Here is a 14981-nt window from a genome sequence, read left to right as displayed (position 1 = left end):
CTAATTATTAGAATCAGGTGTGGTAGATTAGGGCTGGAGTGAAAACCTACAGGACTGTACCTCTCCAGGAACAGGGTTGGAGAGCTCTGTTCTAGAGAAACAGTAGCACTGCAAGCTTTTTGGAAGAATCTTGATAAACTACAATGCTAACATACAGGGAGATCATATCTTCAATGCTACCAGATATCATAATTGCTCATTAAAATAACTTGCGTGGTTTGTCAAGCTAAACTTGTTTGGACACAAAAAAGGCTTGATGGTAATGATTAGGGCCCTGACATTTTCCTGACCATATGACCTGACCAGGAGAAACTGTGCATATAACAGTACGTTACAGTGCCCCAGAATTTCGAATTTGTCGTGGTCAGGTCAGTCTTTTGAGGTGTGGAGCTTATGAGGATAGCCTGTGTCTGACAGTCTCAACTATTTAGCCAAACTGGATGAACCAGTTAATAGGTGAAACAGTGGTTTGTAAGAAATCACAACTGTGTCTGTGTGTGTGTGTGTGTGTGTGTGTGTGTGTGTGTGTGTGTGTGTGTGTGTGTGTGTGTGTGTGTGTGTGTGTGTGTGTGTGTGTGCGTGTGCGTTGAGCCTTTCCTACTTTCCCTGCCCCTACATATAGCATGCCATACTTCTTGCTTGGTTTCAGTCACTCAGCATTCCTCTTCACCATCCTCTTCTCTGAAGCTAACTCGGGTAAGACTATGTCTATGAGCAAAGACCAGGAAGCTTAGTCCCTTTATACGGAAAATCAATATTTGTGAAAATATGAAATATCTTTTGGCTATATTTTATATTTCACATTTATTTAGAAATATAAACATTTGCCAAACGTATATTGAATATTTACACATATATTAAAACATGTATTTATTTTCTGTATGACATAAGGAATGAAAGGGAAAGGGGAATTGCATACTGCTGAATGTAATGATAATTTACAAGCCTGGTCTCACCAGATGTAACACTGTAAACATAAATCAGGGACTCTCAAATTAGAATGATATGTTCCGTATAGTATGGTTACATAAGACAGAAGGTTACTTGTAGGGTGGTTGGTCATGGTGAGAGGGTGTATAACGCGAACATCTAGCAACCCCAAAGGGTGCGGGTTCGAATCTCATCACGACAACTTCAGCGCTTTAGTGAATAAGCAACTACTTACTACTTTTGTAGCTTTTTAACATTAGTGTTAGCCACCTAGCCAATTAGCTAATGTTAGCACAACAAATTGGAATTCGTAACATATCATATGTTTTGCAAATTCGTAACATATTGTACAAATTGCAATTCGTAACATACACTCTTAAAAAAAATAGAGAACCTTAAAGGGTTCTTCGGCTGTCCCCATAGGAGAACCCTTTGAAGAACCCTTTTTGGTTCCAGGTAGAACCCTTTTAGGTCCAATGTAGAACCCTTTTAGGTTCAATGTAGAACCCTTTCCACTGAGGGTTCTACATGGAACTCAAAAGGGTTTTACCTGGAACCAAAAAGAGTTCTACCAGGAATCAAAAAGGGTTCAACTATGGGGACAGCTGAAGAACCCTTTTGGAACCCTTTTTTCTATGAGTATATAATACGAAATGGGTGACGGACATCAACAAATGAATACATACCATACCATACAAAATGTAACATGTCATACTAATTGGAGTGTTATGGATTTACAGTTTTACTCTATTACGTCTACCCCTGAGTCCAGGTTGAATTTACAGTTTGAGTTGGACTATGACTGCTTCTAGCTCATGTTCAAAGGAGCAGTTGTAAAGCCTCGGGACAACTAAGCTCTAAACACTAGGCTCTCTGTACAGCATACAGCATTTTGAATAACTTCAACTCATTTTGAAGAATTTCACAAACTATCTTGAACTAGTTCTGGCACCATAATTGTGAAGCATGAAACATCACCCTGTATTGATTTGCTGGTGGTGTGACTTCTGTAAAAAAATATATATATATATATTCACTGGGCCAATTGTGCGCCATATATATATATATATATATATATATATATATATATATATATATATTTATCCTAACAGAAGACGCCACCATGGCAAACACGATGGTCATCCAGCAGCCCAAGCCCTTTGTTCAGGCCATTACCTCAAACCAATGGAGCTCCGACATCTGTGACTGCACCAAGGATATGTCTTCGTGTAAGTGTGTGTGATCGTGTGTAAGTACGAGCATGTTTGTGTGTGTAGATATATTGATCGTCTTTGAACAAGGCCTCTGTTACCGCTCAATTCCATTCAATGGGGGGCAAACTTGTTTCAATCAACAACATAACACATTCGTTTAGAGTTTGGGCCCCCGAGTGGCGCAGCGGTCTAAGACACTGCATCTCAGTGCAAGAGGTGTCACTGCAGTACCTGGTTTGAATCCAGGCTGCATCACATCTGGCTGTGATTGGGAGTCCCATAGAGTGGTGCACAATTGGCCCAGTGTTGGCCGGAGTAGGCTGTCATTGTAAATAAGAATTTGTTTTTAACTGACTTCCCTGAATAAATAAATGTCAATAAAAAATTATCCCATGGGTAAATCACTGTCATTTCTTGTCCTCTATCTCCCTTTATAGGTTGCTTAGCATTCTGGTGCTTCCCCTGCTTTGCCTGTATAACGGCAAGGGAGGCTGGGGAGTGCCTGTGTCTGCCCCTGCTAAACGGCTTCGGCCTTATCCCCCCCGCCACCATGTCGCTGAGGGTGGGGATCCGCCAGCGCTACGGCATCGAGGTAAGGACACACAGAACGCCATGACCTTGTCTAAAGTCATGACGTTTGGTATAGACCTTAGCACAAATCAAATCAAAGCAACGTTTATTTGTCACGTGCGCCGAATACAACAGGTGTAGTAGACCTTACAGTGAAATGCTTACTTACAGGCTCTAACCAACAGTGCAAAAAAGGTATAAGGTGAAAAATAGGTAAGTAAAGAAATAAAAACAACAGTAAAAAGACAGTGAAAAATAACAGTAGCGAGGCTATATACAGTAGCGAGCAGAGGTGGGACCAAGTCATTGTTTTACAAGTCCCAAGTCAAGTCTCAAGTCAAGACAGGCATGTTCGAGTCAAGTATCAAGTCAAGTCTCAAGTCCTAAACCTTGAGTTTCAAGTCCTAAACAAGTCATAATGTGCTCTTCAACAAATGTAATACCATTTCATATTTTTAACAAGAGTAATAGTTAGTATATTACATTTACGCAAATCATGAACGCTTTTAAAAATATCAATATATTTATTACTTTCCAAATAAACGTTATATTTCCATGGAAATACATGGGTAGCCATGAGAAAGACCCGTCCCCCCCCCCCCCAATAGTGCTCGACTATCGCTATGGGGCGCAGTAGACTTGTACACAATCGCCCAACCTTAACTCTCACACACACACACACACACACACACTCTGTGTGGTTACAGTAGGCTAACGTATGTCAGTGGTTTTAGGAACAGCAGTAACATCAGGCAGGATTTAGGCTACCAACTGCCTGGCCAGTTGTAGCTCAATCTTGGGTGCAATGATCACGTTCCCGCACTGACTGACTGTGTGGAGGCTCATTGATTTAACGTCACGTTAGCCTACATGATACACTAGTAAAGTAATAAAATATATAGCTGTCGGCTATATTAGCCACGACTTACCGTTCTTTGTCGAACAAAGTTGGAAATTGTTGCGCCTCCGTCTGTAATTTTCTTCCCGCATGTTTTGCAACTTGCAATCAATTTTTTTGCTGATACAGCGTCGTCTTTATATCCGAAAATAATAATTTGGGGTATCATCTTTCCAAGGGCTCCATCTGAATTCACCCGCCGACATTCCTCTGCACTGCCACACACAACGTTTTCTCAACTGGCACAATTTGATTGGCTGCTGCCCGATTCAAACTGTAATCTGTTAGATGAAGAGTTGATGCGCTGTACACTTTTTTTAATAGCATCATTTTTTATATTTGGGCTTGGGGAGGGTATCAAGTCAGGTCGAGTCATAAGGCTCAAGTCCAAGTCAAGTCACGAGTCATTAGTGTTAAAGTCAACGTCGAGTTGCAAGTCATCATATTTGTGACTCGAGTCTGACTTGAGTCCAAGTCATGTGACTCGAGTCCACACCTCTGGTAGCGAGGCTATAACAGTAGCGAGGCTACATACAGGCACCGGTTAGTCAGGCTGATTGAGGTAGTATGTACATGTAGATATTGTTAAAGTGACTATGCATATATGATGAACAGAGAGTAGCAGTAGTGTAAAAGAGGGGTTGGCGGGTGGTGTGTGGCGGGACACAATGCAGATAGCCCGGTTAGCCAATGTCCCGGAGCACTGGTTGGTCGGGCCAATTGAGGTAGTATGTACATGAATGTATAGAAGAACACGAGTCATAAGGTTTGGCATGCCTTATGACTAGAGTTTTTCCTGATCACAGGATCTGAGCAGAAAAAACTCTGGGCTTTATAGTCCTAGGCCATAATTATTGTTGAAGATGTAGTATTATTTAAACATTTTGTGAAAATAGTGCATATGATTACAACGTCCATATTGAAATGCTTACTTACAAGCCCTTAACCGACAATGCAGTTTTAAGAAAAATACCTTAAAAAAGAAAGAAATATAAGTAACAATGTTCACCTCACCTTCTAATCTGATCTCAGAACTCTCCTAACCAGTACTAATGACCTAGGTTTCAGGACTACCTGTGGCCCAGACCATGCCCACATTTTTTCTGGAGTACTCAAAGTCTGTTTCAATACCTGCATACTGAGGGAGTTGCCTGTGTACCAGTCTGTCTGTGTTAAAATTCCTCTCCTTGCCAATCCTAGTCATGCCAATCAATGAGTTGTAGAGCAAACTGATCGAGGACCAGGCTACTCAGGGAGTAATGCATAATGTTCTGAAGATGGCACAGTGCTGATCACTCCCATCAGATAGTCTATCTCCTCTAATTGATTAATTGATTAATGTAGTCAGTGTTAACTGATGCTAGATCAGGTGTAATGTGATGTATCTCTGTCTCCTCCCTAAAAGGGCACCATGTGTAATGACTGTGTCTATTCCTTCTTCTGCGGGCCCTGCACCTGGTGTCAAATGTCAAGAGAGATGAAGACCCGCCTCCAACCAGTCACTCTCATCAACCACATGTAAGATAAGGACAGACCTCGTTCTTCCTCATCCTCTTCTTCGTCATCATGCACCATCATCATTACTCATCATCATATATCCCTCCTCTTCATCCTCTTCCTCCTCCACCTTCATCATAGTCATTAGACTAATAATAATCAACATCATCATCATTAGACTCATGTTAATGGAATAGTAACAATACCAAGCCTTATCGCGGACTGCACTTTCTACTACAGGAAGCTGCTGATGGGAGGACGGCTCATAATAATGTCCGGAATGGAGCAAATGGTGTATTTGATACCATTCCATTCATTCCGCTTCAGCCATTACTACGGGCCCGTCCTCCACAATTAAAGGGCCACCAATCTCCTGTGCTTTCTATCCTCTGTTGACTCTTCTATCACCGCTCACTGTCACCAAACTCGTCACCATTGAACGTCACACACGTGTACACCTGTACTGTGAGCCACCCAAAACTGTTCTCCATTCAGTTTCAAGCAGGTCTGCAATAGTATCCTGTTCTTAGGTTGTTCACATTCACTTCCACCCTGCTGACAGCTGAAATAGTTTACTCTGTATCTGTAAAGGCCCTTTAGATTTTTTGGGGTGTGTGAAAGATGTATAAATACATTTCCAAAACCCTTTGGAAAACTGGACCTTTTTATCTACCACTATGCTAAATGTATAAAACATGTCCAAATGTATTGTAGAAACATATGAGAGAAATAGGTGTGACACATTTCCAAACAACAAAACATACATTCAGATATATCTTTCATGTTTGCAGTATAAATGTATCTGAATAAATGATTAAAAGATGAGTGTCTGTCCTTTCTCTGTGACGTTAATACAGAGGATACTGCATGTCACTGATCTTTAGTGAAGGTGTTGAATCCTATGCAAACCACACACATGCAAATAGTGACTGTTCTAGTTCCTGAATGATATGGCTTTTAATGCCACCTCTGGTCCGGAGATACCTATCACAAACCTGGATACAGCCAGGCAGAGCTGTCCCTTTCAGGTGAGTATATTTTATTAAGAGTCATAATTCAATAAAACAGGACTTAGATTGAACATACCCCACTACTAGAATTATAGGCTGCAATGATTTGTATTTGATGGGGAGACTTATACGTAGACTACATAGACTTAAACGTTTTAACATCAGGTTAATGGTGAATACTCTATAGACTACAGTTTGGAAATAAACAGTACCAGAGTGCACACAGTAGCCTATTGGTTGTTAAGTGAGGATTGAAGGGGCTCCACTTGTAAGACGTGAATTAGCCACTTAGAATAGAAGGAAGTGCAGAGCTATTAAAGTGCATTTCGAAGCCAGGTGAAAGATGTGGGGGGGGGGGTATTTCATATTTGATTTCAGCAAGTTGGCATTGGGGAGGCAGATAGAGCCAAAAGTTAGGAAAAAGTAACAATCCATTGATGTTTGTTGTTGCTTTTTGTTCAAGTTCTTCGTCCTTAGTCGAGTGGCCGGCCAGTCACCATGGCAACGAGTGTGATAATCAACAACCAACATTCTCAGCCTCCTCAGCCCCAGACACCAGCTTTCATAGCTGTCCACTCTAACCAGTGGAGCACTGGCATTTGTGACTGCTTCGACGACTTGCAAGTCTGTGAGTCTGTCTATTTGTTTGTCCATTTATCCAGTGTTCAGCGAATCATTCACATTTCTCTGCAAAAATGTGAATTCAGAGTTCACTATTCATTTACATTGTGTATTTCGGAATACCTTATTAAAACATTGTTTTATAAAAAGCACATATGTTATACATTACATTGTTCCGTTTTGACTTACGCCGTGTTTGGAATATTTTGAGACATCAATGGAGTATTATAGCCCATACAGTCAGGTCCATAAATATTTGGACATAGTCCAAGTTATTATTATTTTAGCTGTCTACCACAGCATATTGGAGTTGAAATTAAATAATGAATGTGAGCTGAAAGTGCATACTTTCAGCTTTAATTTGAGGGTATTTACATCCAAATCGGGTGAACGGTGTAGGAATTACAGCACTTTTTATTTGTGGTCCCCCCCCCCTTTTTAAGGGACCAAAAGTAATTAGACAAATGGCTGCTCAGCTGTTCCATGGCCAGGTGTGTGTTATTCCCTCATTAGTTGATTTACAAGTAAGCAGATAAAAGGTTTAGAGTTGTGTGGCATTTGCATTTGGAATCTGTTGCTGTTAACCCTCAATATGAAGTCCAAAGAGCTGTCACTGCCAGTGAAGCAAGCCATCATTAGGATGAAAAACAAAACAAAACCATCATAGAAATAGAAAAAACAGTAGGTGTGGCCAAATCAACCATTTGGTACATTCTTAAAAAGAAAGAACGCACTGTCGAGCTCAGGAACACCAAAAGGCCTGGAAGACCACGGAAAACAACTGTGGTGGATGACAGAATAATTTTTTCCCTGGTGAAGAGAAACCCCTTCAGTTGGCCAGATCCAGAACACCCTTCAGGAGGTAGGCATATCTGTGTCAAAGTCAACAATAAGAGAAGACTAGTAAATAGAGGGTTTATCACAAGATGTAAACCCTTGGTAAGCCTCAAAAACAGGAAGACCAGATTAGAGTTTGTCAAAAAACATCTAAAAAAGCCTGTATAGTTCTGGAAAATCATCCTATGGACAGATGAGACAAAGATCAACTTGTACCAGAATGATGGGAAGAGAAGAGTTATGGAGAAGGGAAGGAACTGCTCATGATCCGAAGCATACCACCTTATCTGTGAAGCATGGTGGAGGTAATATTATGGCGTGGGCATGTATGGCTGCCAATGGAACTGGTTCCTTTGTATTTATTGATGATGTGACTGCTGACAAAAGCAGCAGGATGAATTCTGAAGTGGTTAGGGCTACATTATCTGCTCAGATTCAGCCAAATGCTTCAAAACTAATTTGACGGCACTTCACCGTGCAGATGGACAATGACCCGAAGCATACTGTGAAAGCAACCCAATACTTGTTTAAGGCAAAGAAGTGGAATGTTCTGCAATGACCAAGTCAATCACCTGACCTGAATCCAATTAAGCATGCATTTCACTTGCTGAAGGCAAAATTGAAGGCAAAATGCCCCAATAACAAGCAGGAACTGACCACTGCAGTAAAGGCCTGGCAGAGCATCGCCAGGGAAGAAACAGCATCAAGTGATTTCTATTGGTTCCAGACTTCAGGCAGTCATTGACTGCTAGGGATTTCCAACCAAGTATTAAAACTCACAATTTCATTTATGATTATGTTAGTTTGTCCAACAACTTTTGAGACCCTAAAATTGGGGGGCTATGTATAAAAATTGTTCTAATTCCCACACGGTTCATACAATAAATTTGACAAACCTTTAAATTAAGGATGAAAGTCTACACTTAAAACACATCTATTGTTTCCTTTCAAATCCATTGTGGTGGCGTGCAGAGCCAAAATGATGCAAATTGTGTCACTGTCCAAATACATATGGACCTGACTGACAGCGTTACTAGCCACTAATCAAAGTGAGTGAGATAAGTGTCGTAATCAGTGTTAACAGATCTCTTCCCTGACCTGCGCTTTGCGACCCTATGATCAGGTTGTTTTGCCTACTGGTGCTTCCCCTGTTTCGCCTGCACCACCACCTCAGAGTTTGGAGAGTGTTTCTGTCTCCCCATGCTGGATGTCTTATGGTCCTCCACCCAGCTGGTAGGGTTGCCAACTTGCACTCCTCCTGTGTCCATGTCCATGAGGGTGGCTGTACGTCACCGCTATGGCATTCAGGTGGGTTAACGAATGTCAATCTGAACACCTGAATAAAGAAACTAGACAAGGAAGACTGTTAGAGTAGGCCTACAGACTGTGTAAACGTGAGGCCGTACATACAACACAGCAAATCAAAAAAATTGAAATATTCGTCACATACACGTGTTTAGCAGATGTTATTGCGGGTGTAGCGAAATGCTTGTGTTTCTGGCTCCAAAAGTGTGGTAATATCTAACAAGTAATATCAAACAATACACACAAATCTAAAGTAAAGGAATGGAATATATTAACAATATATAAATATTTGGGCGAGCAATGTCAGAGCGGCATAGAGTAAGATACAGAAGAATAGGATAGAATACAGTATATACATATGAGATGAGTAATGCTAAATATATAAACATTATTAAAGTGGCCAGTGATTTCAGGTCTATTTATATAGGGCAGCAGCCTATAATGTGTTAGTGATGGCTATTTAACAATCTGACCTTGAGATAAAAGCTGTTTTTCAGTCCCTCGGTCCCCACTTTGATGCACCTGTACTGACCTCGCCTTCTGGATGATATCGGGGTGAACAGGCAGTGGCTCGGGTGGTTGTTGTCCTTGATGATCTTTTTGGCCTTCCTGTGACATCGGGTACTGTAGGTGTCCTGGAGGGCAGGTAGTTTGCCCCCGGTGATGCGTTGGACAGACCGCACCACCCTCTGGAGAGCCCTGCAGTTGCGGGTGGTGCAGTTGCCGTACCAGGCGGTGATACAGCCCGACAGGATACTCTCAATTGTGCATCTGTAAAAAATTGTGAGGGTTTTAAGTGCCAAGACAAATTTCTTCAGCCTCCTGAGAGCTTCTGTCCAGTTAATACAACAGCCCAGTAGTCGATGTAATCATACAGTATCCCAGGTTTGAAACCTCTGCTGATACCTCATTGCAAGTAGAAACAAAATCCTGGGTGGAACATTCAGGCAGGAATAAGCAAGAAATCCAAGAATCATCCAAACTGGGATTTCTAGAAAACATGGAATTTTGGGATCATAATCCTGTCTATATGTGTGTTCAGGGTGACATGATGGCGGACTGTGTGTACTCCACCTTCTGCAACGTCTGCTCCTGGTGCCAGATGGCCAGAGAGATCAAGAGACGCAGACAGACCTTCACCGTCATCAACACCCAGCCCACCATGCTGCCCGGTCAGCCCATGTTGATGGCCTCCCAGCCTGGGGTCATCACATCTCAGCCTATGATCACCTCTGCCCCTCAGGCCATCTTGAGCACTAGATTCATGTAACCTTTGACCCAAGACACACAAACCTCACTGGGTTAGCCACGCCCTCTGGTGGTGATTTCATAGAGGTGATGTAATGGAGGTGACGCACAATGTATAGACGTATAAGACTTGAGGCATTGGAATTCATGTAAAGTCTTGCACAATTCCAGCATTTACTGTACATAAGGATAGCTGTGAAATGTAAGTATCTACTCTTTTAACTATGTCAATCACCCAATGCAGATTGTTATATAATAATGAACATTTGGTGGGTGCCTATATTTGTCCTATTTCACATGTGCAGGTGTGTATTGTATACATGTGTGAATTGGAAATGTACAATTTGCATATCCCAACTCCCCCTGAGACACCCTCTGAGAGTGCGGTCACGGCCAGGGTCTGCCATTATCAACGGCGACCCTGGAGCATTTAGGATTAAGTGCCTTGCTCAAGGGCACATCGATTCACACGATGTGACGTAAGTAAGCCTTCTGTTACCTTGAGAGCCAGACAGTTGTTAATGTCTGTGGATAAGGCCAGTATCAGAGGGAGAGGGGGGGGAGAGAGAGAGAGAAAGCAGGAGTGAGAGGGAGGGAGAGTAAGAGAGAGAGAGAGAGGGGAAGGCTGTAGCCCTCTCTGATAGGACTGTGCTAACAGTCACAGTGACTCATGTTCATCATTAAAGCTCACGTTTATTTTTACACTGCGGTGACCTCCCTCCCTCTCTCCCTCTGACTTTCCAGAACAGTAAAGGACGTTACTGTACGTTAGGGAAGAGAGGAGTCCATCTCTAATGTCATGGATGTAATGTCGAATATGTTACTGTATGGTCCTATTGCATTTAAAAATGAAAACATCATCTATACAAAAATAATGTTCATGTGAAATGTTGCTTTGCCTGAAACGTGTATATTCTTAGTTAAACTCAATAAACATTTAACGAAACTTGTATTTTCCAGTCTGCTTATGAAAATGTTCCAATATAAACAATTTGGCAATATATTACGCATCAAGACACTGTCAGTTAACAAGCTCACTCCAGCTTGGTCTTTCACCTGGAGCTCCTGCAGCACAGTCTGCTGCAGACAGAAACTGAGGCCCAGAGAGAGGCCCCGCTGAGGGCCAGGAGCAGCGTCGCCACATCCAAGCTGTGGTTGGAGTACCAGGACATGCTGTAGGCTTCAGTGTGCAGCTGGGACAACGTTCCTCATCACGTACTCAAACCAGAAGGTGGCGCTGGCGAGAGGGGACAGGGGCGTGTTGCGGTACAGGCCAAAGATCTTCTGCATTCTGTGGCAGTAGGAGGGATTCTCCAGGACGTCCCTTAGGGCCTCCAGGAAGTCCCCTGTGGTGAGAGTGGCAGCCTCCAGACATTGCCAAACTGGTCAAAGAGAAGCGGCAGGCCCAGCACAGGGACCCCATTGTAGATGGCCTTTTCCAGGCCATTGGTGCCTCCGTGAGCCACGACGCAGGTTTTGGGTTGGCCCAGGAGGTTGCTCTGAGGGAGCCAGTGCAGCAGCAGGGTGTTGTTCCCCAGGGAAGAGGGTCTTTCCTGGGGATCCTCCACAACACCTTGTGGGGCAGCAGGGCAAAGGCTTGGGCCACCGCCTCGGTCCCCTCCTTAGGCAGGGTGGACACCAGCATTCCCAGAGACATGACCACCACCACCACGTGCTCTGCATGAAGGTCTCCAAGGCCTCCAGGTCAGCAGGGAGCGGCCTGGTCGGACGACACTAGAAGCCTCCCATATAGACCACGTTGGGCATGGTGGGCCACAGGACCTCAAAGACAAAGTCCACCCGCATCAGCCACACGTCTGCTGAGCACTGCATGGAGAGCAAGTCAGCAGCAGAGGGGAAGTGACGTTAGAGCAGGTTGGCGTACCAATGATTAATGAAGAAATATTGCGCCACCACACTATAGACATAATGCAACATGTTAGTGAAGTTGGGGGGCGGCAGGGGCAGCAGGGTAGCCTAGTGGTTAGAGCGTTGGGCTAGTAACCGAAAGGTTGCAAGTTCAAATCCCTGAGCTGACATGGTACAAATCTGTTGTTCTGCCCCTGAACAAAGGCAGTTAACCCACTGTTCCTAGGCCGTCATTGAAAATAAGAATTTGTTCTTAACTGACTTGCCTAGTTAAATAAAAGTACAAAGAATATTTAAAAATAAATTCTGGTTCTCTAGAGGAAGTCCATGTGGTCATAGAGCTCTTTGCCCGACACGGGGACGTAGGACAGTGGCGAGGGGGCGAAGGGGCGAAGGTGACCCTCTCCCGTGTTGATCCAGGGCAGGTTGAAGACCAGAAGCAGACGGAGGTAGTTGGCTAGGAGGATCCCTGTGGGCAGAGCAGGGTCAGTCAGCACCAGGTCAAACCGAGCATACCAGAGCCGAGCCATGTACGCTGGATTGCCATGAACGCTGGATCATCTGCGCCAGAACGTCCTCTCTGGCGCAGACCTTGTGGCCTGTCGGCTGCATGGATGTGATCTCGTACTGATGGTGGAAGGACCGCAGGAAGGGCGGCAGGGTCCGGATTACCAGATTCCTTTGCAGCATCTTGTCATGGAAGTTCTTGTCCATCTCGTCCTCCAGCATGAGGACGGTGATGGAGCTGTAGAGAGGGAACTTCTGCAAGATGTACCAGCTCTTGACAGAGCGCAGCACGGTGAGGTCGTGTCCTCGGGAGTGGAGCTCATGGAGGATGACCTCCATGTTGACCCAGTGGCTGCCATCCACCGGGACCACCAGAATCTTCCTACCGCCTGCGCTACAGTGGCAACCATTGCCGGGCGATAGAAGCAGGAAGTAAAGGGCAGCCAAGAAAGGCGATGTCACTCTTCTCATCATAGCTGTCTGTGGAGAAGTCATACAACAGATATGGAATTGATTAAGGAGGTCCAATCCCACAAAACAAATAAAGAACGTGTGTGTAAACCAGAGCCAGCTCTGGCTCATGTTTTTAAATTGTTTTATTTATTTAACCAGGCAAGTCAGTTACTTACAATGACAACCCACTGTTCCCCGGTAGGCTAACTGCCTTGTTCAGGGGCAGAACGACAGATTTTTACCTTGTCAGCTCGGGGATTCGATCCAGCAACCTTTCGCTCTAACCACCAGGCTACCTGCTCCATGTGAGCTAATGCGAGCTAGTACTTTAGATGAGACTACAATACTTATCAAAGTGTGGTAATGCATCAACAAACAGAAAGTGTTGTATTATTTAATAAAACTCAGAAAGCAGGCTACTGAAATACCATTTCAACCCAACTTCACTAAAGTCCATAGTGAACTTTAGTTTAATGAACCTTAATAACACTGTCCTGGAACAACACGATTAGGTTGGGTATGCTCTACAGAGGGGGCATTGTATCATATCGGTCTGCTTAGTCTGCTAGAGAGCCAGAGGCAGGGGACTGGAATATTAAGTAGTGAAAGGCTTCATGGATCCTGATCCATGACATGGAAAATAAAATATAGACTTGCAAAGTTTACATGTAGAACAATGAATATATATACACATATATATCAATCTGGGTTCCCAAACTCCACACATACACACGCTCTGTTCTTTGCAGAGTGCAAAGGTAGTGTTGCAGTATTCTATTTGCATTGACAGAGGTACAGATGGTTTGATACACTGAGTGTACAAAACATTAGGAACAACTTCCTAATATTGAGTTGCACCCCCTTTTGCCCTCAGAACAGCCTCAATTAGTTGGGGCATGGACTCTACAAGGTGTCTACAGCGTTCCACAGGGATGCTGGCCCATGTTGACTCCAATGCTTCCCACAGTTGTGTCAAGTTGGTTGGATGTCCTTTGGGTGGGGTACCATTCTTGATACACACGGGAAACTATTGAGGGTGAAAAACCCAGCAGTGTTGCAGTTCTGGACACCGGTGCGCCTGGCACCTACTACTCACCTTCCAACAGGACAACGACCTTAAGCACACAGCCAAGACAACGCAGGAGTGGCTTCGGGACAAGTCTCTGAATGTCCTTGAGTGGCCCAGCCAGAGCCCGGATTTGAACGCAATCTAACATCTTTGTAAAGACCTGAAAAAAGTTGTGCCACGACGCTCCCCATCCAACTTGACAGAGCTTGAGAGGATCTGCAGAGAAGAATGTGAGAAAGTCCGCAGATATACAGTAGGTGTGCCAAGCTTGTAGTGTCACACCCAAGAAGACTCAAGGCTGTAATTGCTGCCAAAGGTGCTTCAACAAAGTACTGAGTAAAGGGTCTGAATACTTATGTAAATGTAATATTGAATTTTTATATATATATATATATTAGCAAAAGCACTTGTTTTTGCTTTGTCATTATGGGGTATTTTTGTGTAGATTGATGAGGATATATATATATATTATCCATAATGCTGTAATGAAACAAAATGTGGAAAAAGTCAAGGGGTCTGAATACTTTCCAAATGCACTGTAGGGCCAGAGAACAACACAGACAGTGAAACATGGACAGACAGTGACACATTCAATACCGCCTTGCACACTCTTGCCTGCATATAGCTGATCTAGGGTGAAATCATTAGTCCAACAGTTGCAAACAAGTGTTTCTATTGGACAAATTCTGGTATGTTTATCCCCGTTTCGTTCCGTTTGCTTCCGTTTAAGAAACGTTTTTCAACAGAATCAGATGAATGAATACACCGATGAACACAAGTAAACACAGTTCACTTTCATAGCAGCCATGTTGTATTCCTTCTCGGATCTATGCGCTCTCCTCCTCTCACCTTTTCCCTTCACTTGTGGATTTCAATGTACAACACACCAGGCGAAAAAACCTTTCCAAACCAAACCATATCATAACTGCTACACACATCCTACATCATTGTCA

The 14981-nt window shown here is 43.5% G+C and overlaps 2 protein-coding genes and 1 pseudogene across 3 annotated transcripts; 2 read left to right on the top strand and 1 right to left on the bottom strand.

Moving 5' to 3' along the window:
* Window positions 1–568: 568 nt before the first annotated feature.
* LOC106577692 (cornifelin homolog B) lies at window positions 569–5934 on the top strand. 2 transcript variants are annotated; one of them, XM_045701403.1, is made up of 4 exons: window positions 569–696; window positions 2043–2159; window positions 2582–2736; window positions 5018–5934. In XM_045701403.1, exons 1-4 carry the CDS (start codon window positions 624–626, stop codon window positions 5132–5134), a joined length of 462 nt encoding a protein of 153 aa, XP_045557359.1. In that variant the 5' UTR covers window positions 569–623; the 3' UTR covers window positions 5135–5934. The 2 variants fall into 2 exon arrangements, with proteins under 2 accessions (XP_045557359.1, XP_014011497.1); XM_014156022.2 differs by having other exon boundaries at window positions 645–696; window positions 2046–2159.
* Window positions 5935–6480: 546 nt separating this feature from the next.
* On the top strand, window positions 6481–11076 carry LOC123723677 (placenta-specific gene 8 protein). Its single transcript, XM_014156021.2, has 3 exons — window positions 6481–6747; window positions 8701–8885; window positions 9925–11076. Exons 1-3 carry the CDS (start codon window positions 6618–6620, stop codon window positions 10150–10152), a joined length of 543 nt encoding a protein of 180 aa, XP_014011496.1. The 5' UTR covers window positions 6481–6617; the 3' UTR covers window positions 10153–11076.
* On the bottom strand, window positions 11064–12991 carry LOC106577727 (UDP-glucuronosyltransferase 2B31-like; annotated as a pseudogene).
* Window positions 12992–14981: the final 1990 nt, after the last annotated feature.

The sequence above is a fragment of the Salmo salar genome, chromosome ssa18 (genome assembly GCF_905237065.1).
Source record: "Salmo salar chromosome ssa18, Ssal_v3.1, whole genome shotgun sequence".
In the NCBI taxonomy this organism is placed as follows: Eukaryota; Metazoa; Chordata; class Actinopteri; order Salmoniformes; family Salmonidae; genus Salmo; species Salmo salar.
This window is presented reverse-complemented; position numbering and strand designations above follow the sequence as displayed.